The sequence below is a fragment of the Lynx rufus genome, unplaced genomic scaffold (genome assembly GCF_022079265.1).
Source record: "Lynx rufus isolate CCGP_SWC_20201006 ecotype Redwood Valley unplaced genomic scaffold, mLynRuf1.p SCAF_1, whole genome shotgun sequence".
Classification (NCBI taxonomy): Eukaryota; Metazoa; Chordata; class Mammalia; order Carnivora; family Felidae; genus Lynx; species Lynx rufus.
The window spans coordinates 180,252,897-180,276,600 of record NW_025814823.1 but is presented as its reverse complement, the minus strand read 5'-3'; the positions used below and the strand labels follow the sequence as shown (position 1 = coordinate 180,276,600).

Sequence of the window (23,704 nt, the reverse complement as noted above, 5' to 3'; positions counted from 1 at the left end):
GGGCAAATGCCCCCAGATGAAGCAGTGGGAAGTTTCCTATGTGGGATCCCCTTGCAAAGTCCTCTCTGCCCTAGGCTTCCTTCACCTTGAGATGCCTCTGCCCTCTTGTGTACTTTGCATGTTAAACACCAAAGGCTTTCCGGTAAGTTCTCAGGGACAGGGGAAGCAGGTAGCCTGTATCTGGAAGCCATCATCAGCATCCCAGGACACTAATATCCCTACAGTCCTTATAAGGAAAGCTGATAGCTAAAGTAGTTAGTTTTAAAGAAACCTCCTCCAAGACTTCTCAAGTTGAATGTGAGCCTGCGTAGGAGGCCAGTGGACAGAAATGCCTGCCCAGACAAACCATCTCCCAACACATGCTCTAAACACATGGACACAGTGGTATGGGTGGAAAACTTGAAAGGCACACTCCTTGTGAAAGTAATGGTCCAGGATTCACTGTTAAACAGCAAACAGTGGAGACCAGACAAAAAATGGCAAGGGTTATTTGGCAGGTTAAAAAAATGTAGTGATGGAATAGTTCTGCACTGACTCTATCAATGGGCACAAGAATCTGCATGTGATAAAATTACACAGAACTGCATGTGCATGTACACACACAAATGAGTGTGTGTTATACTCTGAAATCTGAAGAGTAAGGTCTGTGGATTGTACCGATGTCAGTTTCCTGGTTTTGAGATCATACTGTTATGTAAGATGTTACCATTGGGAGGAAACTGGGGTAAAAGGGCACATGGACCTATCTAGTATTTTTGAAACTTCCTGTGAATCAATAATTACTTCAAAATAAAACTAAAAACACCCCCCAAAACCAAGCACCTAGTGCGGTGAGTGGATCTGGCTATGTCTCCCCACCAGCCTGGGACACAAGTGCCAATGCCCTCTCCAATATCTTATTAGTAACAGCCACCCCTTTACCATCAGGATCATGGTCATGATCATCAAGGCTCCCACTTATGGAACACTTACTATGTACTAAGCACACTTTCTCATTGGCATCAACAACCCCACCAGAATATCATCCCCATTTTGCAGAAGATCATGACCCTGGGAAGAGCTGAGTAGAGCCCCAGGCCATAGAGTTACTGTAGGCCAAGCTCTGACCCAGGTCCGGGACTCTAGTGCTCACACTTGGGGCTGAAAAACCAGAGAGGAACAGGACTCTGTGGAGCTGTTGTGGCACTTGATGCATGTTCCCTGGAAACCACTCAGGCACATCCCTCAATCTGTCTCAAAGGCGTCTGCACCAAGGCAGCACATAGCACAGTGACACCACCTTCCTGTCCCATCCCTCACCCCTGTTCTGGCCAGAAAGCCACATCTGTAGAGAAGCAAAAAAAAAAACAAACCAAAAAAAACAAACCAAAAAAACATCACTTACAAGTTCTTCACGTTGGTGATGCCACGGAATGCCTTCCTCGGGATCCCTAGGATCTGGTTTTCGCTCAGATCTCTAAACAAGAAGAGAAGAGGCACATGCATTAACGACCAAGGCCCGGCTTTATCTGCATCTCATTATGACAACAAAACCTCTCACAGGCTGCCTCTGCGGTCAGGAGTGTTGGAGGCACTGTTTAGTCTCAGGCCCCAGGCTGCTATGAGCCTTCACATTGTTCCTCTAGTGATGGCCTTTGCTGAAATGGTTACCAGGCGGGAGCAGCTCGCCTCCAGGGCGGGCTCTGTGGGTGGTCTCGCACCTCCAGGCCACGAGCCAAGACGCTGGGTTATTTGTTGCACACAGACCGCACCCAATTCTGTTTTGCCACCTCCCAGAGAGACCCCTGGCCCCCCTTCCCCAGGCCGTCCCTCCCCCACTTCAGGGTCAACAGCACTCAGTCTCCCATCTCTCAGGGACTCTCTGCCTTTGTCATTTGGGATTAGAAGGGAACCTGGCAACCCTGATTTTCTGATGGGGGATGACCATCTCTGTTTATTCTAGAGACCCAGATACCCTGGGGGCCTCCTAGATCAGCTAAGTGACAGCCATGGTGAATTCAAATTGCATTTGCACAAACCTGTCCAAAATGGGGGTCCCATGGGCACCCCATCTAGCATTAAGGGTGCTAATGTGTTGCTTTGAGGAGGAAAGGTAAGGGACAAAGTGTCAGGTCTTGAAGCTGGCTCAAACCCGGGTCTCATACCAGGGTCCTCTTTAAGAATCCCCAAAGCCTCAGTTTTCTTTCCTAAGACCTATGCAGCCTTTTTTCCTTTTTGTTTCCCCCTTTTCCCCCTAAACAAACACATACACTTGTTTTCATTCATACCTCAAGCTTGCTTGGAATTTCAGTGAGTAATCAGTCATAACTGCATGTCTCTACACACATATACACAAACATATACATACATATCAATCATATGGACATGTATCTATAGATACGGATATATATCTCAATTATTTTGAAAATAACACAAAAACTTTTAGATATTAAGGTACAAAACCATCTACCCAGACCATAACCACTGTTACCAATTAGGAGCAATATGTATAAATTTCACAATATGATCTCATAGTATATAGTCAGTCATAAACTCTTTTTTCACTCATTATATTGAGAACATCTGTTCATGTCATTAACAGTACATGTATGCCAACATTTTTAATCACTGTATATCATCCAATTGTATAGAGGGCTATGCGATCCCACATTGTTGGGTATTTGCCATTTAAGGAAACATGAGGATGGGTTTTCCTCCCCAGACATTTTTGGGACAATTGTTTGGCCACTTCCTTGGTATAAAGTCCCATAAGGAGCATGTGCTGGGTCACAGGGTAAACGTCTTTAACTGCTGAGTCGTCCTAGAGGGAGATTGTACCAATGGACACTCCTACACTTAGGTTTCCACGGGAACCTAATCAAAAGCTAAAGAGGATTCCAAATAAAGAGAGGTCAGACAACCATCCTTCACTGAAACTTAGGCCATCTAAATTAACATTTTGTGAAGGGGCAGGAGGAAAAACAGAAAGCAGAAGAGAGGCATCACTTTCCTGCTCTCACCTGCTGAGAGGAGCTACCACACTCTGAGTGGGTGACTGGAGTTTCAGACACTTGGGGATTGTCTGGGGCCACTGTTAAGCCCCAACGCAAGGCTCAGAGTTGGGGTAGGGTGCAGATATAACTACCAGTGGCTTCTGGGGCTGAATAACAGGGTATTCCCCATCTCAAATCCAGTTTCCTCTGTCTGCAACGGTGTAAATAAATTTAAATGCACAAGGAGCCCCACTGCAGGCTCCCCCGGCCAGGCCTGATTCAATGAGCAGGGCTCCAGTCTGGAGTCGGGGCACCGAACAAAGCCTATGGTGACAGCAGAGGTCAGGCAGGTTCACCAAGGTCACTCCTCTGCTCTCCATCAGACTCCAGGGGAAGGGGGTGCAGGTCCTGTCATCTGACTAATGCAATTTCCACCAGGCATCTGGGCTGTACTCAAGGCTCCAGCAACCACAATGGGTCTAGTCTTTTCTGCCAGGTGAAGGCTGGTCTCCAGGACAGTGAGCCCCTGCCCACTATCCTCCCAGGCTTGGCCGCTATCTTTGGCCACTCTGGGAAACAGCTCGGGCCGCTGTGCCGGCCAAGGGGGAATGATCAAAATCAGGGGCAGGGGAAACAAACAGGAGAGAGGTCTGGACTGTCAGCTCTAACCATTTCTGGAAGCCAGGTGAAGGGGCACCTACTCCCGTAATGCATTAACCCTTTGACTTTAATGTAGCCTTTGAGTTTAATGAGTTGACATGTAGCCTCAAACATCCTGAAGAAATAACAATTGTATAAAGGTTCCAACTTGCCATATGGTGGGCTGAAAAGAGGAGAGCAGCATTTTAGCTGAAAAATCTGGCCCACCTCCTGAGAGACGCTCCACAAAAGCCATCACACAGGCAAAACCCTGCAACTGCACAGGGCAGCCTCTCAGGTTTCTGGTCACTACTTTCTTGCTGGAAATACACCCAGTCTTGCTCCCAGTTTAAGGGACCCCATTTAAAAGCACAGCTTTCTTTCCACCTCCTTGCCATGGCTTTCCTCCTGCTGTAACCGAGGAAAACAGTGGATTGTAGGGAATTTATCTGTTCCCCATGACAATCTGCTTGTAAATTTTATTAATTTTATTTTCCATTGAGCCTCTGTTCTCCAGCTAACAATACCACTGCCATCCATCTGCAGGATTGTATATTGATTTCATAAATACCTCCAGTGGGCTGACAAACTGACAGCTTTAATGGTGTTACTGATGGGGCGTGGAGGAGGGTTCAGGGCTGGGTGCTTCATTTTCGGTAACTGTCCCTTCACAATTATCTTGGGGCCTTTGTGAGGGCTCCTAATAGTGTGTTTATCTCAGCGTGATGCCAGAGCATGGAGCTATTGCTAAGCACCACCCATGAGAGCCACAAGAGCCACCATTTTCAGCTGACACTTAAGTAAAAATAACAAAATCTATCCGTAGTGCCCAAGAGCCTAGTTCCGGCCAATTGCTTGCTGGGGGTTTAGTGCCTTGCCCTTCCTGAGGGAAAATGTTCAGAAATAACCAGGGAAAGGGAACTTTTTTAAAAAAACATTAGATATAAGGTATGAGGCTGGAGCACAGTGAGAGGGTAAGGGGCGTGTGCTGAAATTTTCTGGGGGAAATAAAGGAAGATGGCTGGTGGGAAAGGTTTTCTTGGTTGGCAGTAGGGCTATGGATTGGGATGCCTTTTTAAATAATTAGGACTCTGAAAGAAAGGAGGACTGCATTAGCTAAAGTGCATTTTCCTGCTTCCGGAAAATGATTAACCGACGGATTATTCCATCCAAAAACACAAGACCAAAGAGGACTTATTAAGGAGACAGTAAGTCAAATAGGAGTTGGCAAGCACCAATATATCCCCCTTCCAGCCAGCACCCCCCCTTTTTAATTTACTAAAATGCTTTGGACACAGATTAACTTTCTTCGCAAATTTATTATTGCTTCATCTACCTTGAAACGGGAACTGCAGACACTTTGATAAATGGATTGAAAGGTTGTCTAGTTCCAGTGGAGCTTTGAAATGCTTCCCAGTGCTCTCTCTGCAATGTCAGGCAGGCTTTGTTCTCAGAGCAACAGTGAATGACAGTCCCCACCTTCACCCCCACCCCTGCCCACCCCATGTTTACCAGGGAAGATGGCAAGGCGAGAAGCAGGAAAACAGTTTCCTCTGCTCAGTGGGGACAATGCATTGGTCTCAGTCACATTCACACTACCCGGAAGTCTTGTCTGTGTTAAATGGCAGTTTGTGGGAGGTGAAATTTGTTCCTAGATATCAATCTTGAATTATTCTGAATGTACCAGAAGGGGTTCAGAAGCTCCCCCAACCTTGGTGAATTCTTGTTTCTGAAGTGGGGAGGGCCACTTATTAGCGGTATGATCATGCTAGGTACTGAAATGCTCTATGCCTCCGTTTCCCCATCTTTAGGGCAGGGGCTTTACTGACTTCCTAGGTTAATCATGGGGATGAAAGGAATTGATATATATGCACCTTGCAAATCACCTGGAATCCTATAGGCATTCAACGAATGGCTGCATTTATTTCTTGGATTTTCTGCCCAGTTAGCCCTGAATTTTACATTGCCGAAAACGTCCTTTATCATCCTCTTCAGGATATATGCCTACAACTATGCAAAGAATAAAACACATAAATGTTAACTAATATTCTTTCTATAAAATCTGAGCGAGGAATCGAAGTTTCCCTCATCTATCATCTAGACAGGAGTATCCCTATTTGATTCTAGAGTCTTTTGAATGAAAGAGGAGAGCTTGATTCAGGAGAGAAGGTCTGTCTCAGTTTGGGCTCTCAAAGAAGTTGACATTTAGCCAAGTGATGGATTCACACTTGCATCCTGGGAGAAACTAGTAAAGGATGCAGGAAGCAGGATGAACAAGGGAAATAATTATAGGTCAGTTAGGTAAAGTCCTGGCCTTGTCTCTAACCAAGGGATCTGGGTCATTGTAGCCCTGCATCAGACAGTCCTTGGTTAGCGATCACCCAAGAGAAATACAAATTGCTGGGCTTTGCCTGCTCTCCATAAGGCTAAACACGGTGACTCCAAGACTCAACGACAGATGGCTGAGGAGGTTCCCAGTCATGACCTTTACCAGCAAAGTCTAAAGAAGCAGGAGATAGGAGCCAGAGTCAGTAAAGGGACCCAAGGGATCCATCTCAAAGCATTCATAAGAAGGCTTCAAGGACAGTTCTCCTGATTCAGGAAGTTCTCAGAAGATTTAAAAAAAAAAAAAAAGATCACTCATGAAAGATGACATATCCAGGACCGAAGATCAGGAGGCCACAGGGAGAAGCTTAGTGACCAAAGGAAATTAGAACAATGCAATCTGATGCCTTCTTTGTCTACTTCCCCAGACCTTGCACTGAGACCAACAGGCACTTTTTTAGTAACTTAAAAAAGAAAAAAACAAAAACAAAAACAAAAAAACTACCAACCCTTGATTAGCCAAAGTAAATGAGGGGATGATCTAAAAGCATTTCTATTTGGAACCATTATTGGATTTGAGATCAGGGAAGTGGATTACTATTCTGATTCTCTTTGGCCTGAGGATGTATTAAAATTACTTTCCCACTCACTGCCTAATAGGAGGAAACCTGCCCACTGATGCAGTAGGTATCAATCAAAGCTCATTTAGGGATTTAAAACATTTCTGATGGATAATCCGTGAGTCTAAAAGTTCTTGTACTCGCAATTGCTGCCTTCTTACACAAGGCCTGCTCCCCCTAGCCCCAACTCCTATAGTAACTGTGACATTATCACTCTGCTCTCAGAAGAGAAAGATGTTGTTTTGCTTACCTTATTTTATACAGTGGGAGGGAGGGACAAACATGCAGGAAAAATGATTCCCTGGGGATTCTACAGTGTGAACTTTGGGGAGGATTTATCTTAAAAGGTAAATCTCTTCTGCAGGCAATTTATCTTAATAAGCAAGACTGTATGTCTTCGGTTGGGTCACTGTCAAAACCAGGTGAGCCCCAAGCATATGTCTCAGCTGAAAAGTCCTGGTACCTCTGGCTGGGTGTCTAGTCAATGGTATCCTTTGTCCAAGAGAGATTATGATGGAAAAACTGAACCATTTCCTGAAAGAACTGCCACCTGCCTCAGGGATCCAGAGGATCACAGTATCAATGGGGGACAGAAAACCAAAACATGACCAAAAAATTATTTTCCACTGCTCCAATTAGTTTCTAAATATTTCATCACACCAGTTTATGTGCTTGTTTCCTTGATGTTAAAAAGTCACTGAAGGAAAGAGATCAGTAAGAGCTCCTTTCATTCTGCCTTCTCCGACAATCTCATTAGAAAAGTCCTAATCATACCATTCAGATGTTTAAGATTGGCAGATTAAATGTCAGCTCAGACTCTTCACGCAACAAGAAAATAAATTTAGCACCTACTGTATGCTATTCTATGTCACATGTTGAGGCACAGATGTAAACGGAACCAAGTTTCTGTTCTCCTGGAGCTTGTATTCTCTTCGGCCCCCGATACAAATAAACAGACCTTTTCATACAAATGACTGGAAAATAAATACCTAGACATCCCCAAAAGTAAGAGCTGCAGTTTCACTGTTTTTTCCTTTTCAACAAGAAGACACCCTACGTCTAAAGTTACACTGAGGATTATTGCTAACCAGCAAGGAAAATAATTCACAGCTTTGTTTTACCTATTCAAGGCTCAAAATCTTTTTAGTTTTGGGGTGGCAGTGCAGGGGAAGGGGAAGGGAAAGATGCCAATCGAATCACTGGGACTTGCAGGGATCCAGTCTTGTTTCATCAAGTACTTTGATTCTGTCTTTCAACGTGGACAGTCTGATAAAAATCATGACAGTTTGAAGATGTTATTAAGAGTTGGCATGGCACGGGGCAGCTGTTCTCGCAGTGGGGCTCATGGTCTACCTAATCAGAATTTAGTGATGATGCTTCAAAAAAAAAATACAGATCCCTGGTCTTAAAATAATTTAGATAGGATAATGGTATTGTGGGTTATGTTTCCCTTCATTTAGATCTTTGTCTTTGAGAGATACATACTGAAATAATTAAGGATTAAGTGATGATGTCTGGATTTTGCTTCGAGATAATGTAGAAGAGGGGGAAGTAGGTGGAGGTATAGATGGACTAAGATTGGCCATGAATGGATACTTATTGAAGAGATGAGTGCTAGGTGCAAAGGAAGTTCATTTATAATTTGTGCTTGACTTTTATGTATGTGTGAAATTTTCCATAATAAAAAAAATTAATGCAGATTTCTGGGACCCATCCGAGATCTACTGAATCAGAAACCCTAGGGATAGGCTTTAGAGTGTAAACTTTGAACAAGTTTGAGAATGTGGGTAGGATGATTTGTGCATGGGATTAGGTGGCAAGTTCACACCCCAGCTGTGCTACTTAATGGGCTGTGTCTTTAAGAGCATCAATCAATTCTGAGCCTCAACTTGTGCTTCTGTGAAATCCAGATAAGCATCAAGAGTAATGAAAAATCAAGTGCTTCTTCTATACTCAAACGCAGTATATAAACACAAATCAGTATCTTCATTTTTTTAGCAGAAAGCTAACAAATATAGCATCCTACTATCTTAAACATCTAGGGGAAATTTTGGGTCCAAGATGCAAAGGTCTCCTGTGTCTCAGGTGTGAGCCTGCTGGATTTGGGCAAAATGCTTACAGGACACTAGTGTCACAGGAGAAGGCTGAAGGGGAACAGGGTGACAATATCTAATCCACACTTGACAAAGCCACCCAGGGGCCCAGTTGGAAGCTGAACTAGCAGGGGGAAGAGTCCATGGATGCTTAAAACTTCCCCCAGGACCCCAGCAAGAGTCCAAGGATGCTTAAAACTTCCCCCAGGACCCCAGCAATTCAGGAAGAGGAAACCAAGCGTTTTGTCCCGGGCCTCTCCTAAATGTGCAGGGAAGACTCCGTTGATTGGGATTAGCACATTCTGGTGGGGCCTCACAGACAAATGTTTTCCCAGGTTTCTAGGAGGGTTGTAGTAGAGGGGAGAGAGCACTGGAGGGCAGGTAGGTAATGAGCAGCCAGGCCCTGAGGCAGATCTCAAGCTGTGACCATTCCAAAGCAGATGAAGGCCTGGTGTTTGAGCACCATGGAGCTAAGTATCACTTAGACAGGGACTGAGGGCTGAATGTAAGGTTAGGGTTATTGGTTTGCTCTACGATTAGTCACTAATGTACATCCTTCCTGTCTCTTTATGGGCAGATATTCTAAAAATCACAAATTCAAATGCATTAGGATCATGCAGGTTAAAGGAAATGAGCAAAGCAGGCTGACTGTGGACACAAAGGAAGTGAGGGGTGAAATGGGGGATGCAGGGCCCACCCCAATGAATTTCTCCCAATTAAAAACAAATAACCCTCTGTGCTAGTCAACAGGACACTTCATCCCAGGGCCTGAAGGGTACAGAGGCCAGCACCCCCCCACAAAGGATCTGCTAATTCTGGGACAGCATTCCTCCACAGAAATATAACATGAGACACCCAAGCAATTTAATTTGTTCCATTAGCTGCATTAAAAACAGTAAAAAGAAACAGGTGAAATGAATTCAGTAAAGTATTCTACTTAACCAAATATATCCAAAAATATTATTACAACATGTAATAAATATAAAAATATATTAAAGAGATACTTTACATTATTTTTTATACTGCATCTTCAGAATCTGGTATATATTTTACATACATGTCAAGTCAGACCAGCCACATTTCAAGTGCTCAATAACTACACATGGCTAGCACCTATTACATTGGACAGTGAAGCTCTAGAATAAGGCTAGAAGCTGGATGTTGTACTTCTGCACCCACTCTCTGCCAAGAGAGGAAAAGAGTATTAAATGTTGGAACCAATCTAAAGGAGCCCAATGTGGGCCTCCTTGGGGATGGGGGGTGGGTATACAATAGGAAATGTGAAAGGGAACCATTCAAGATAGAAACCTTTAGATTTAAGGAAGCAAACCATGGCTTGAAATCTCCCAGTCATTCAGCCATCCCTCCTATGAGCAGAGAACCTCCTTCCAGCCATTAGGATTTAATTTGCGTCTTTCTGAACCAACACCCCTCCAGGGCTGGCAGGGTTAACCAATGCTTCCAGTCCAAACAGAAGCTTTCTTAATTTAATTATCATATGTAATGCCAACTAAGGCTCTTTGTGTTCATGAGACAGCATTATAACTGACTGATGATCTCCAGCAAATGGTACAGAGGCTGAGCTGCTCAACAGCTCACTAATTCCTAGAATTATCACAATTTAGCGACAAGGTAGTTACATTAGACAGGTATGAGGAGCTCTCAACAGTCCAATTGTGCCTTCTGTTCTGGTCCAGACATCCCTGCTTAACTAACTGGTTCAGGAAACTCATTAGGATTCTCACTACCATCATCTGACTCCAGCTTGTGTGTCCATTGCCATGTACCATTCAGGAGGTATAACTGAGATTTTGGTGTTTTTACATCGTAGGCAGAAATCTGATGTTGAAAATCACTAGAGTCTAAGGATCTAATTATATACCTGAGATAGTCCTCTGCCAATTTTGAGGCCCAATGAAATGTTTTGATTTAATTTACCAATCCTGGTGTGAGTATGCGGTGTAGGGTATCCACCTGGTTCAAAAGCATGGGACCAGGGTTTTCTTTTTCCCTTGTCTGAAGCTATGTGTCTGCCCAATAGCGTTGGGGAAAGGGAGCCCATTTCTTTGCGTTCCATCCTCCTCCTGGCTGACATACTGTTCCCACCCCCTCCTTTCCCTCCGTCCCTCTCCCTTGGCATCCCTCTGAGGCTTTCATCCCTAATTTGATTGTCGTAGCTGACACTGTCAATCTGAAACCCAGTAGCACGTCTAATGCTGGCTGGACAAGGGGAGTGCACAGGGAGCAGAGGGGGAGGCAAATTCATCTTGAGAATAGCTTTATGTAAATCGATCTTCTGGCCGAAAGCTGGAGCCAAGCATTTGCTGATTAATTGGAGAAGCGTCCTTGTTCCCGTGTCTTCTTCAGAGAGATGGCCCAAATTGAGTCCTCTCCTCTTCACAAAGACATTCCCATGCCAAAAAGCTTTTGCAATTAGGAGATGAAACCTTGTGAGCGAGGGGGAGGCAGAGGGGTTGGGGGAGTGTTTGTGGAATTGTTCTGAAATGAAGTATGTGCATTTGGGCTGCTTCATGATTAATTGCTGACCTGGGCACCTTCATTTGCCTCCCAGATGGTGGTCTGGTAGCCTAGGTTCTGAGGCATAATATCCCATAGGTGAAGATCTGCTTGTACAATTAGCAAAAATTACAGGGGGTGGAAAGTATACTTTCTGACATGTTCTTTCGGTGGATTCCAAATTTATATTTTCAGTTACCACTTGGGCCCATTCCTGTTAGCATCAGGAAGGAGGGAGTATCTGTGACTGACTCAATCTCTTTTCCAAGTACCTCTTACTGCCTTTGAAAAAGAAAGCTCTAACAAAATGCTGGATCATCCACATTGGTGGTCCTTTAACTCAGTGACTATTCCAGGGCACTTGCTAAATCTGACCTTACCAAAAAGCTAAAGGCAGATTAGGGATTTAGGCACAGGTAAAAGTGAGTTTTGACCTAAACAGATTGCTCGTTTGCTAATCTATGTGCTGACTGAAGGTCCAGTTTATATGGAAACATGGTCGTTTCTGCTGGCTTCTTCGTAAATTATTAGTTTTGTGTGGTCAGAAACTTTTGCTGAGCAAAAGCCCTGACGTACAGCTGAAAAACATTTTTGTTGAATGGATTAAAAGTAAGTGAAAATGATTTCATGCTATTGCATATGGCTCATGGATGATCGAGAATAAATCTCAAGATATAGGGATTTCCCCCCACCCAAGTCTAGTTTGTCCCTTTAGATTATAAAGAGCTCTCCCCCTGTTGCCCCTACCCTTCTATCTCGGCCTCTTGGTGGAGTACTGTGCTTGAGGAGTAATGTCACTAGAAAAGGCTTGCATGCTAAAGAGCCACAGATAAAGCCTTTAACTGAAAAGGGTTTAGTGAGCTAAACTGAAGTATGGGAATGAGCAGTTACCTGGGGAGGGAGGCTAAGCAGACAAATAATTTGGTTTTTCGGAACAGAGTTTAAACCTGGTCTCAGAGGGTACAACAGATTTGGAAAATGGATTCCATCTAGAAAAGGGCTGTGTGCCGACAAGAACATGTCTCCAAGAACATCTTCTCCTCCTCCTCCCCACCATTTCTAAATTCTGGAACTCACTGAGACTAGGAGAATACAGATAATGAAACTCTGGGTGCAAAAGGAGACACTTTTTTTTCCCCCCAGGAGACACTTTTAGCATCAAGCTAAGGAGATGTTAGAAAGGCATGGAAAGTTTAGATTATCTGTGTGATAATTTGCTCTGTGATCACTCTCCTTTCTGCCAAAGGGTCTAAAAGCTGTGGATTAAAAAGTCCAGTTGGGGAAGGTGGGAAGCAGAGAGGCAGCCCAAAGGGCTAAGGCCCTGTAGTCTGGGAGCAGGTGAAGCCATTTCCTGATTTCTATCCCCTGTAACCTTAAATGCTCAGGTTGGCCATGAAGAACACTCCTCTGGGTACCCTGCGTGTGCCTGACCCCAAGACTAATGTTTGTGGACTGAGCAACCCCTCCTTCCTCCACTGGGGAATATGCCATTGAGGTCCCTCTTCTGCCGTCCATTCTATTTCACTGAAGAAACATGAGCTCCCAGGAGAAGGGTAGGGGAGGGATAACATATGCCTTGGGCTGTAGCTGCCTTGTGGCTGGGGTCTGGAATGCAGAGCTGAGGCTCAAGAAAATGGGGCTTGTATATGCCTGTTCTTTCTTGTAACTTTTCAGAACCCCATTAAATAAGTGAAACCTCAGGGATGAAGGTGAGATGCTATCCTGAGGCCATCTGCTGATAAAATCAATGCGGCTTCAGAAAGGCTCAAAATTATCTTCTCCCCAAGCAGGAAAGCAATTCAGCAAGAGCTTCATATCCTGAGTTGCAAGGCCAGCCTCTCAAAGCCCAGTGTTGGATGAAGCATATCGCAGCAAAAGCTATTAAGCTATGTTAATACTATAGAACATTTCTCCTCGTGACCCCCTGCACTATTTATTGTTCCATTCAAAACAATTACAGTTATTGCTAATAACTCACACCTGTGGGTGTCCTGGTATCGACTAAAGCAGGATAGATGCTGTTTTCTTGCTTATTTATGTAAAAATGGATGCAGTTCAATAGGTTTACACCAAGCTTGAAGTTAACACTAATGCTTAATCCCAGACCTGCTTCTGGCCATTTAGCTTGAAAGGCAGTGGACAAGGGGTGCGTGCCGGGAGAACCCAGTGAACTGCACAGATGAGAGTAATCGGCGTTGAATGTGTGCTTGCTGCTACTAGTCTTATGCCCAGTACAACAAACTCGCTTGTCCCAAAGAGGGAAGGACCTCCACAGCAGGAGGTGGGGGCACAGAGGGACAGAAGGGCCACTCCTTCTGAAACAGCTCCCTTGCCTCTCTGAGACTGTTCATTAACTATAGCCTGAGCCACACTCTGCCTGGTAACTCAAGTCCCCTTCTTTCACACCTGACCCCAGAGGTCCTGCATATGCTCAAGACTCCTGGACACAGTGAAGCACAGTGCTGGAAGCATGGCTTGGGGGCCTGGAAGATCTTGGTGTGAGTTCAGACTTGGCCTCCTGCCAGCTATGTGACTTTGTATGAGTAGTTTATTGCCCTGTCTGGGCCTCAGTTTTCTCATCTGCAAAACGGGGACAATGAAAATACTTAGGTCAGGGAATTATTATAAAATGGCTAATGACTTTAGAGCTGTCTGTATGTTACCTGGCTGATAATAAGCACTTTAAATAAAAACCAATTATTATGAGTGCTTGTAACTGTTCAAGTGTGCATTCATACACTATGGCTAGAAGAGAAAATCCCCACAAATTCCTTGTCCCAGAGAATATTACAGAGGAACTCAAACTGTAAAGCAGCAACTCCCAGTCAAATTTAATACCAAAGAAAGCAATACTTGGGTTCTACTCAGCCTGCTGTGTCTCAAAGGTTCTCTGGGCCCTGCAGGGAGGCCCGACCTCATGGAATCGACCAGGCTGTCCTTGGATGGATGGTCAAGATGGGCATAGAGTTAAAAGCTCCACAGCTCTCTGTATATGCCCTAGGAAGCTGGCTGGAACTTCGGACTGAACAGCAACTGCTGTGCAGGGAAGCCAGCAGGAGGCACCACAAAGAAGAAGGACAAGAAGGAGGCCTGGAGGTAGCTGGTGGTACTACTGGTATGACAGCAGGGTTTAGACAGGGGAGTGGCCTCAACCCAACACAGGCTCTGGGGCTGAGAGCAGGATGGTGACCACTGATCTCTGTACACACTCAGGACAAGTCAAGGCAGCCTTCCACCTTCCAAAGGAAGCTGGGGAACAGTGAGCTTACCTCGGGTGCAGAGCCATGCAGGAAACAGCCAGAAGAGGAGAGGCTGAGATCACTCAAGATGGAAGGTGAGTTGAATTTGCTACTAAAGCAAATTCCCTGGCTGTCTTTCCTACTCTGTGAAAACTGTCCTAGGGCTTACGTTTCAAAGAAAGGTCCTCATTAATAAGGTGACTACAGTGCACCCATGGAGTTAGGTGCTATGGGTCAGAGCTAAGAAAATGAAAAGACACAGTCTGGGGAAGAGGACAAAGGGGGACAGCAAGTATGACGTCACCTCTTAGGGAATGAAAGTCACCTCGGCAAACAGACCTGGCTGTATGAGGCAAGACACATCGGGCCTCTGTTCTCTTTCCTATTCCCAAACCCATCCTGGAGGCTGCTCAAGGAGTGAGAGGAAGTAAGCAGAAAGTCACTCTCTGAGTGCTGGTGTGGAGGGGCTGAGTCTGTGATCTGTAAAGTCAGCTGTGGATGGGTGGGAGAACCCAAGCAGAGAGGGACAGAGATAGAGAGAGAGAGAGAGAGAGATGGAGACAGAGGGGCAGAGAGAGAGAGAGAGACAGACAGAGGGACGGAGAGAGCATGAGCAATGGAGAAAGAGAGAGGGAAAAATGGGCAGAGACACAAAAACAAAGAGGAAGAGAGACTGACACAGTGAAACAGAGAATAAAACTAGAGAAAACAAAGAAAAGCGAAAGTCAAAGAGAAACACACATGCACAGAGTTATTTCCCAGAAGTGACCATGAAAGGCAGAGACACACAGAGAAAGAAGCACAAATGTGAGACAAGGGAAACAGGGTGGAGACAGGTTCACACACACAAAAGAGACACACAGAAAGAACCGGGTTGAGAGGACAACGGGCAGAGGAAAGCAAGAGGCAAAGATCAGGTGGAACCTGGCCAGGGGGTTGTGAGGCTGGCCCACAGAGATTCCTCTGCAAAGGATCCATCGTGTTTGGGCTTTCTCAGGATGAGGGCACCAAGAAGGGGAGGGGATCCAAGGCCTCTCTCACATCTGACTTAGGAGACTGCTCTGGAGACCAGGAAGTGCCATCCTCACTGTCTGGACCCTGCACTGAGCTCAGGCCTCCACCCCCTCCCAAACCTTGTCTGGGAGACCAGCCCCGCACAAGGAGGGGAGCTACCCAGGGCAAGGTCTCCTAGAGCTCCCATCTCTAACAAACTGCCCCAGTCCCTGCCTCCCTCAGCTCCAGAAGGCAGGCACTAGAGGTTCTGGCAGAGGAAACTTGTGAAGGTTTCAAACTTTTTACATTACAAAGCGAGTTTTTAAAAGCTCCATAAAATTTCAAGGCACATACTTAATGTTCAAATGGCAGAATATATCGATCCCTGCCCATCCTCTAGTATCTTAAGTTTACCCAGAGGACCATTTTATTTAATTAACTTGGTGCTTTATTAATATAAATATTCTCCTATTGATCATAAGAGGGCCTGACAGGCACTCAAGCTGGGTATACATCACCTTCCCTCTGAGCAGCGCCACTTAGAGGAGTAGTTGGCTCAGAATCAAGAAGAGTGGCAGGAAGTGGTCCCCTGGGATGTCAGGCACTGATGAATCTATAGCATTTTTTATGGAGGGAGTTTTTTTTTTTTTTTAAAGTTCCAGCTCCTTGATTCTCTTAAAGCAGAAAGCATATGGAAATGAGATATGAAAATGGTCTTGGCTTACACGTATCAATTAAGCATGTCAATACTTTAATTAAATCACCCAACCTAATGAGATTTATACCAATGAATATGTTTTATAGTTATAATAGCTTTTCTGGCCACTGTTCAAAATGTCAAATAAATTGTAAAAAGAGGATTAAAAAAAGACAAAATTGACGTTCTGAACTGAAGCCAGTTTTTTTCTCCCGTCTTTTCTTTCCCCTTTATTCATGTGATTTTGGACGATATATATAAAGTAATGGACCCTATAATGAATTGGTTTTTTAAGAGTCTTTTTCATTTTTCAATTCTAATCCTTCTTATCAACTTTTCTAAGCTTCACACCATTGAACCTGCGAACACCCTCACTTTCTTCTGGTCCTCTGCAGCTGGACTTCCTTGGTACACCCGCAGAGAGGAAAGCATACCCTCTTCCTTGACAAACAAAACCCCAAACAGGGCATGGGGTTAAAAGGCATGATTACTGAGAAGGCTATTACCAGAACATCAAAACATCTGGGTAAAAGTATTCTTAATCTCCTATGTAAAAGCTAGGCTAAAAGCCTATTTTCTCTAACTAAATAATGTGGCAAAAGCAAGCCAAGATTCTTGCTTCTCTCTTCTTATGCTTGTTTGGCTTCAGCTTTCCTAATCAATTTATTTCTGTATATAACTGTAGTCTATGTCCCCAAAGATAGAAAACAAAGAGGCCTTCTAGAGAAGCGCGCGCGCGCACACACACACACACACACACACACACACACACACACACACACACAGTGAAGGCGAGACACTTGAATGATAGGGGGCATTTGTACTGCTGTAGTGGATTCCTCCAGATAAGTCCCAGGCAGAACGAGCAAAGCTGTATGTTTTACAATGGAGGTTCAGAGTTACTATCGAAAACTGTGATTGCAAAAAAAAAAAAAAAAAAAAGAAAAAGAAAGAAAAGAAAAAATATAAATTATTCTGGAGCATTGATTCGAAATACACAAGTCCTGAAACCTAAGCCAGGCCATCGGTTGGAACGCTGCCCTCAATAAAGCAGAATGACAAGAAGGAGGAAGTGGGTACCCCTCAAACGTTCATGCTCCCTGATTCCTCTGAGGCTCTGGTGTAGGAGGGCTGTATCTGTGGCCTCTCACCCTTTCACAGCCAATGCCCTGCCAGTTCCCAGGGAGGGCAGCAAGAGCCAGCCAGTCCTCCTCATTTGATTCCCTTTGCTGACATGAGCTGGCCAACTTAGGGAAAAGAACCAAACACCCCAACCATTATTGGATATTATTATTCAGAATAAAGCCTCTTTGCTCAGAATGAGCAATGTTGATTCTCAACAAATTTTAGAGCTATAAGATTGAAGCTTCTTGATTTACAGATGGCAAACTGGAGCCCCAAGAGAGAAAGGGTCTGCCCAATGTCACAGAGCCTGGGGCAAGAATGCAGGACCCAGATTCTGTGGAGAAGGCTCCTGCCTTCCACATGTGTTGTTTCTGTTTAATATAAAAAGGGCAGGATGTCAGGGAGGTCTGGATGCAGTAGCTGTCATTTCCCTGGTTGCCAGGGAGCACCTGGCTGATCTGGCTAACTGGGCAGGTGCCCTCTCCCCTCTGTTATCTCTCTGCAACATCTGAACAGCGTTCCTAATGCTCTGCCTGCCTCTTTCTAGATTCATCCACCTGCCAAACATTTATTGAGCAGCTATTACATACTAGGCACAGGGGATAGGTGATGAACAGGATCTTTGCTCACAGAGTTCATAGAATTATAGGGAAGACAAACACAAGCAAACAATTGTACAGATGGGCATTTATAATTCAGCTAGATGCTATGAAGAAGTAGAAGATGCTTACGTGATAGAACATGTATAATAAGAGTGCTCAATCCATACTAGGCAGCCAGGGGAAGTGAAATTCAAATGGATGAGCAGGAATCATGCAAAGGAAACAGTGCAGTGGTTCTCAAAGTGCAGTCTCCAGACCGGCAGCATTAGTATCATCTGGAAACTATTACAAATGCAAATTCTCGAATGCAATCCTAGACATAGTAAAATAGAAACTCTGGGGGTATGGAAAAGCCACTTGGGTGCTTTAGGAGAAATTTAAAAACAGACACAAAAGTAGAGAGAACAGTATAATAAACATTAACTTGAACAATTATCAATATTTTGCAAATTTTATTTCTTCTTTCCCCACCCCCTCCTTCCATGTACACACTGTTTTTTCTTTCTGGAGTAGTTTCAAAGCAAATCTCAGACATCAACTCATTTTACACATACACGTGTGTGTGTGTGTGTGTGTGTGTGTATTCCAGTATGCAATTCTAATCAATAAGGACTTTAAGTTTAACCATCAGGCATTATTACACATAACAAAATTAACAGTCCATAGTTGAGATCTAAATAAAGTCCCAGGAGTACATCTCAGCCACCTGAGTTTTAAACAAGCCTTCAGATGATGCTGGCCCATGCCCGTGGTTGAGAACCACTGGTGTAGAGCATGCTGGGAGGGGGATGGCGTGGCTTGAGAAGCTGACCAAGGACAGTGGCCAGAATGGGGTGAGGGCAGGGTGTGGCAGAGTGGTAACTGGTGGGGAGGAGAGGAGGTGCTGGCAGATGGGATCAGGTTTGGACAGGGGTCAGGACAAGAGCCACTGAGAGTACTAAGCAGGGAGGGGACAGTTCTTCACAAATGCTGGTGAGACTTTCAAAACTAAACCAGCAGACCAACAGGAATAGGTCTTCTTTATGCTCTTGCATTAAAAAATAACTGATACTTTAACGAATTCACATTTACATCTGGATTTTCACTTAAGAAGCCACAGACACTCTGTCACCCTGAGCCTCTTCCTCACTCAGCTCTGCAGGGAGGAACACGCCCCAAGTCTACACAAATGGAAGGGAGGGGTGGCAGATGCAAGGATAAAGAACTCAAAAGCAGCTGGGCTCCCTGGGGGGGGGGGCGGGGTGTGAACCTGGTGCCCCAGGAACCCCAGCATGCTTTGGCATTTTCTGATGGGTTATAAATCTATCTCACCTCAGCACTTCATTAGAGGGGGATGCTGGGTCCTGTCCTCCAGACCAGAGGGCTGAGGCTTTGCCCCATAACCCCAATGTCACAGAAAGCTAGGGCAGGATCCTCAAATCCCTTGCTTTATTCTAGCTTCCCAGGCAAAAAGGTGGCACTTGTGGGGGGCATAGAATAAACGACTTGGGGGTCAAAGGGCATTTGGGTCATCCCTGCTGTGTGGGCATGCCTGGGGCATGTCACTCTCTTGCTGGTCCTCAAGGTCCCCACCCACCTCTCTCCCCTCTTCACCTCTTGTCATTGCCCTCGACCCCACCTCTACTATCTAACCCTCCCTACTCTCCGTGAATATCAGAGTCACGGTGGTGCCTTCCAGCATGCCTTAAGCAGTTCAGTGGGTTTTAAACTGCTATTTACATGCAGAATTGTTTTGTCCAATGAATGATTTCCGTAGTGCCCTGAAGTACAAAATAGCTCACACTGGATCTTCTCTGACTGAGGTGGTGAGGTGATGGGGAGCCAGGCTTTGTTGCACCCCCAATAACCCAGGGTGCTTTGACAGGTTTTGAGCATTACCAACTGCTTCCAAGCTGAGGCACGAGGATCAAAGCCTTGTCGGAGAACTCAGGAGAGAGGGCTACCACCAAGGCCCCATCACGCCTGCTTCCAGAACTCTGTCCCTCGCGCTCCATTTCCAGAAGCATACAAACATTCAGAGCGGGAAGACTGTACTCCATGAAGACTCAAAGTCTGACCTCATCTACACTTGCTTACAGTTGACTGACTTGGGGGCTACATGTTCTAGGTAAGAAAAAAAAAATGCATTTCACTTCCCTCCAGGCCTGTCCTGCTAGGCTTGCTTGGAGGGGGAGATTAGTGAGAAGCTGAATAGGGAAGGGAAAAAAAACCCCAAATCGCCTGATGCTCCATTTCTGCTAATCAGTCTGTGTATATTCACAGCAGTGAATCAGAGCTCCCCTCAGAGAGGAAAGCTATGAAACTTTAAACATTCTGACCCTTACTTCCCCTGGGGGGCTAATCCAGCAAACTTTACTTTAGAAATAGTAATCGTGATAAAAACACCTTGCACATGCTTAACTAGCCCTTATCCGTTGCTAGTATTCTTTCAAGCATTTTGGCATAGGTTTCAATTTCTCTTTCCTATCAGGAGAATGCAGGAAAAACTCCCAGACATCTCTGCAAAATGCTAATTCCAGCTCTGGGGGCAGGCATAATGGCAGGAGGGTGAATTGCTATGGAGATAATACATTCAGATAGACACATGTGCATAATTAGAAGAACCCATAGCGAAAGGGGTCACATCTCTGATCTCTGGGAGAGGGCAGTTCCTTGGTGCCATAGTTTTGGTAGCACAAGGGTGCCCTGGGCTGGCACAGAAGTTCTAGATAATCCTGGGGTCCCTCAGTGTTCTAATCTCACAACCTTCTTTAAAAAGAAGAGATTTCCAAACTCTGCTCCCCAACAGGGATGTAGCCACAGAGCACCAGGAGATACTTGGAGTCCTAGCTTATGTCTGCACTTAGACTTATGTCTAAGTGCACCTAGCTTATGTCTGCACTTAGTGCAGAGAGATGAACATTTACTTGATAAGGACCTACTATGTGTCTACTTCCACTTCCAAAATGCTGAGACAAATACCACTGTTCTAATCGTACATGTTAAGGAGACCAAAGGACAAGTACTGGGCAACTTGCCCAGGGGCACAAGGCAAGGAGAGGTTGGGATTGAACATGTCTGACTCCAGAGCCTTGTCCTGCCCTTGTGAAACTCCAACAGTTACTTGGAGGGGCCTGGTTAATCCCATCCATCTCGCGCCCCCACTTCTTCTTGTATCACAGTTAGAAAGGAGGACAGACTTTGGTACCCATGAACATGGAGATGAGGTCTAGACCTTTTGACTCGGAAAGAAGATGGCATTTTCCTGGTTTAATATTGCCAAATATTCTGGAGTTAAACACTATTTTATTTCAACATCTTTCATTTATTGGGGTCACACTGAAGCTTAGCATTTGTGATGAGGTGATGGGGATAGAACAGAATTTGAAGAGGCACTCTCTTTTGAAAAGATTAAAAAAAGGTTTTTTTTAACATTTATTTATTTTTGAGAGACAGAACATGAGCAGAGTGGGGCAGAGAGAGAGGGAGACAGAATCTGAAGCAGGCTCTAAGCTCCGAGCTGTCAGCACAGAGCCCAACACGGGACTCTAATTCACAAATCGCGATATCATGACCTAGACCAAAGTTAGACGCTTAACCAACTGAGCCACCCAGGCACCCCATCTTTTGAAAAGATTTTAACTGACATCCCACATCACGTAGCATAAACTTGCGTATGGAAGTTAGTTTCTTGGTTAAGTTCTGGGCTGAGGCTTTGAGTGTTAGGCAGCAAAGCATTCAGAGGGGATTGGAGCTAAAGAAATATAAGGTCCTGTGAGAGAGGACTGAGTGGGCATGCTGGAAACAGCAAGCCCGGAACCCTAACTACCAGCAAGTCCTAATTTCTGCCCCACATCGCTCAGAGTCTGCAGAAATGGGGTAGGCAGTGTGTTTTCTTGTAAGGAAAATATCACATTCTCCTCCCCACCTTCCCTCTGTATTTTACTGTTCAAGAAAGAAAAGAATGAAAAAAAATATCTTAACACAGCACACCATGCTATTACACTTAAAAATACAGAAAGGATTAAAACTGCCAGACCACATTAAAACTAATGACTGGTTTGGTGTGCACCCCTCGTTGCCGTGGCGTTGTCCATTGTCTCCAGCAATAAAGAAACATCACAGGCAATTTATTGGGAGTTATTCTCAAATGAATTGCATTTGCTGAGAAGAGCACATTTAGCATTTGGTGATTCATATGTGGGAAACATTATTGCTTTGGAAAAGAGCTTTAGAATAAGTGAGATTTAGAGCCCATGAGGATAAAAAAACAGAGTTTAAGTTTAATTAAAAAAAAAAGCATCCATTCATTATGTATCTGTGTGTGATTATAGGTTTGGATGCAAATCCAACATTCAGAAAAGTTCTGCCTAGATCCCAAATGGTTCTCTCTCCAGTGAGGAGTGGGATTGGGAGATAAGAATTAAGGGGAATAATCTACATTTTTTTTCAATAATAAAATAGAGGAAAAGAAAAAATACATGGCCCAAACCATATACTTTATAATTTTGGTATTTCTGTATTGTAATGTTTATAGTAAAGTATTCATAGATTATTTATGCGTACTTGAAAGTTAACATTAAAGTGAGTGATTATACATTCAGAGCCCCCTTTTACTGTCCCTGGGATCAAGGGAGGGATTTTTTTTATACTTTCTCAGCAACTATTTTAAGTCTCTGTGCTCCAAGCAGCTGATGCCAGGCTCTCTGTTCCGCCGAGCCCCATGTCCTTGCAGAACACCACGGCTGTGAGGAGGGCAGTCTGGTGCTAGGACCTCATACCCAATGGGGGAATCACTGGAACACAACTGACCACTGTCCTTTTCCTCATCTCTGTTGCTGGTTTATCAGGGTGCAAATTTACCCACGGCTTTTCCACCTGTCTGAGTGTACATGCAACATTCTTCCTTCGGGTAATTTTTCTCTTGTGTAAGTAACAGAAAAGATATCCTGAATATTTTGCTAATCAGAAGGCCAGTTATCCAGCAGTGTTCAAGTACGATCATGTAAATGCAAAGGCCAGGAAAGCAGTGTGCAAAAACATTAGTTACCATCGATGGAGAGTTCTGGGTTACAACGAAATGAGTGACCTTTCTTTCTTTCTTTACTGATTATCGGTCATGTCCAATTTTGCTTTACAGACTTCAGTGATGGTATTATATGTGAAACAAAAAAACTTATTATTTCCTTAGAGTAATACACACACAAGAAAGACACTTTTGAAAATATAGGAAGGTAGAAGCAATTATCTATAATCCTCCTTCTCAACCACTGAAACCATTTTGCTTATTTCTTTCAGTCTTCTATGGATACATCTGTGTGTGTGTGTGTGTGTGTGTGTGTGTGTGTGTGTGTGTATGCTTGCAAATAAATTTTTAAATAAATATACATGTTGAGAGGGGGTGGGGAGAGGGAGGGAGGGGGGAAGAGAAGGAGAAAGGTTTGGCTTTACGCTGTTCTTTTTTCACTTAACATCACATCACAACCTGAGTGGCCATATATAGAAGTGAGAAGAAAACTTTTCATTGTATACCTCTGGAATCTTTTGAATTTTGAACCATTTTCATGCACTGCCTATTTTGAAAGTAGATTAGCATATAATTTCTTGGGGCACCTGTGTGGCTCAGTCAGTTAAGTGTCTGACTCTTGATTTCAGCTCAGATCATGATTTCACAGTTCGTGAGTTTAAGCCCTGCATCGGGCTCTGTGCTGTCAGCACAGAGCCTGCTTGGGATTCTCTCTCTCTCCTTTCTCTGCCCCCTCCCCTGCTCGCTCGCAAAAATAAATAAATAAACTTAAAATATATATATTTCTTATTGTAGTAAGCACTTCTGTATTATCACATTTGAATAGTCATTTTTTGAGTGGCTGTGTTAAATTCCTCGTGAATGTGCTGGAAGGAAT

General features: G+C 44.4%; 1 protein-coding gene across 2 annotated transcripts in view; it reads right to left on the bottom strand.

The window, feature by feature from the left end:
* The window catches only part of SLIT3 (slit guidance ligand 3), a 593,232-nt gene that overhangs the window by 187,958 nt on the left and 381,570 nt on the right, over positions 1 to 23,704 (bottom strand). For both annotated transcript variants that reach the window (XM_047091292.1, XM_047091299.1), the window contains exon 5: positions 1,385 to 1,456. In XM_047091292.1, coding sequence (XP_046947248.1) covers positions 1,385 to 1,456 — 72 coding nt within the window. The remainder of the gene's footprint in view (positions 1 to 1,384; positions 1,457 to 23,704) is intronic.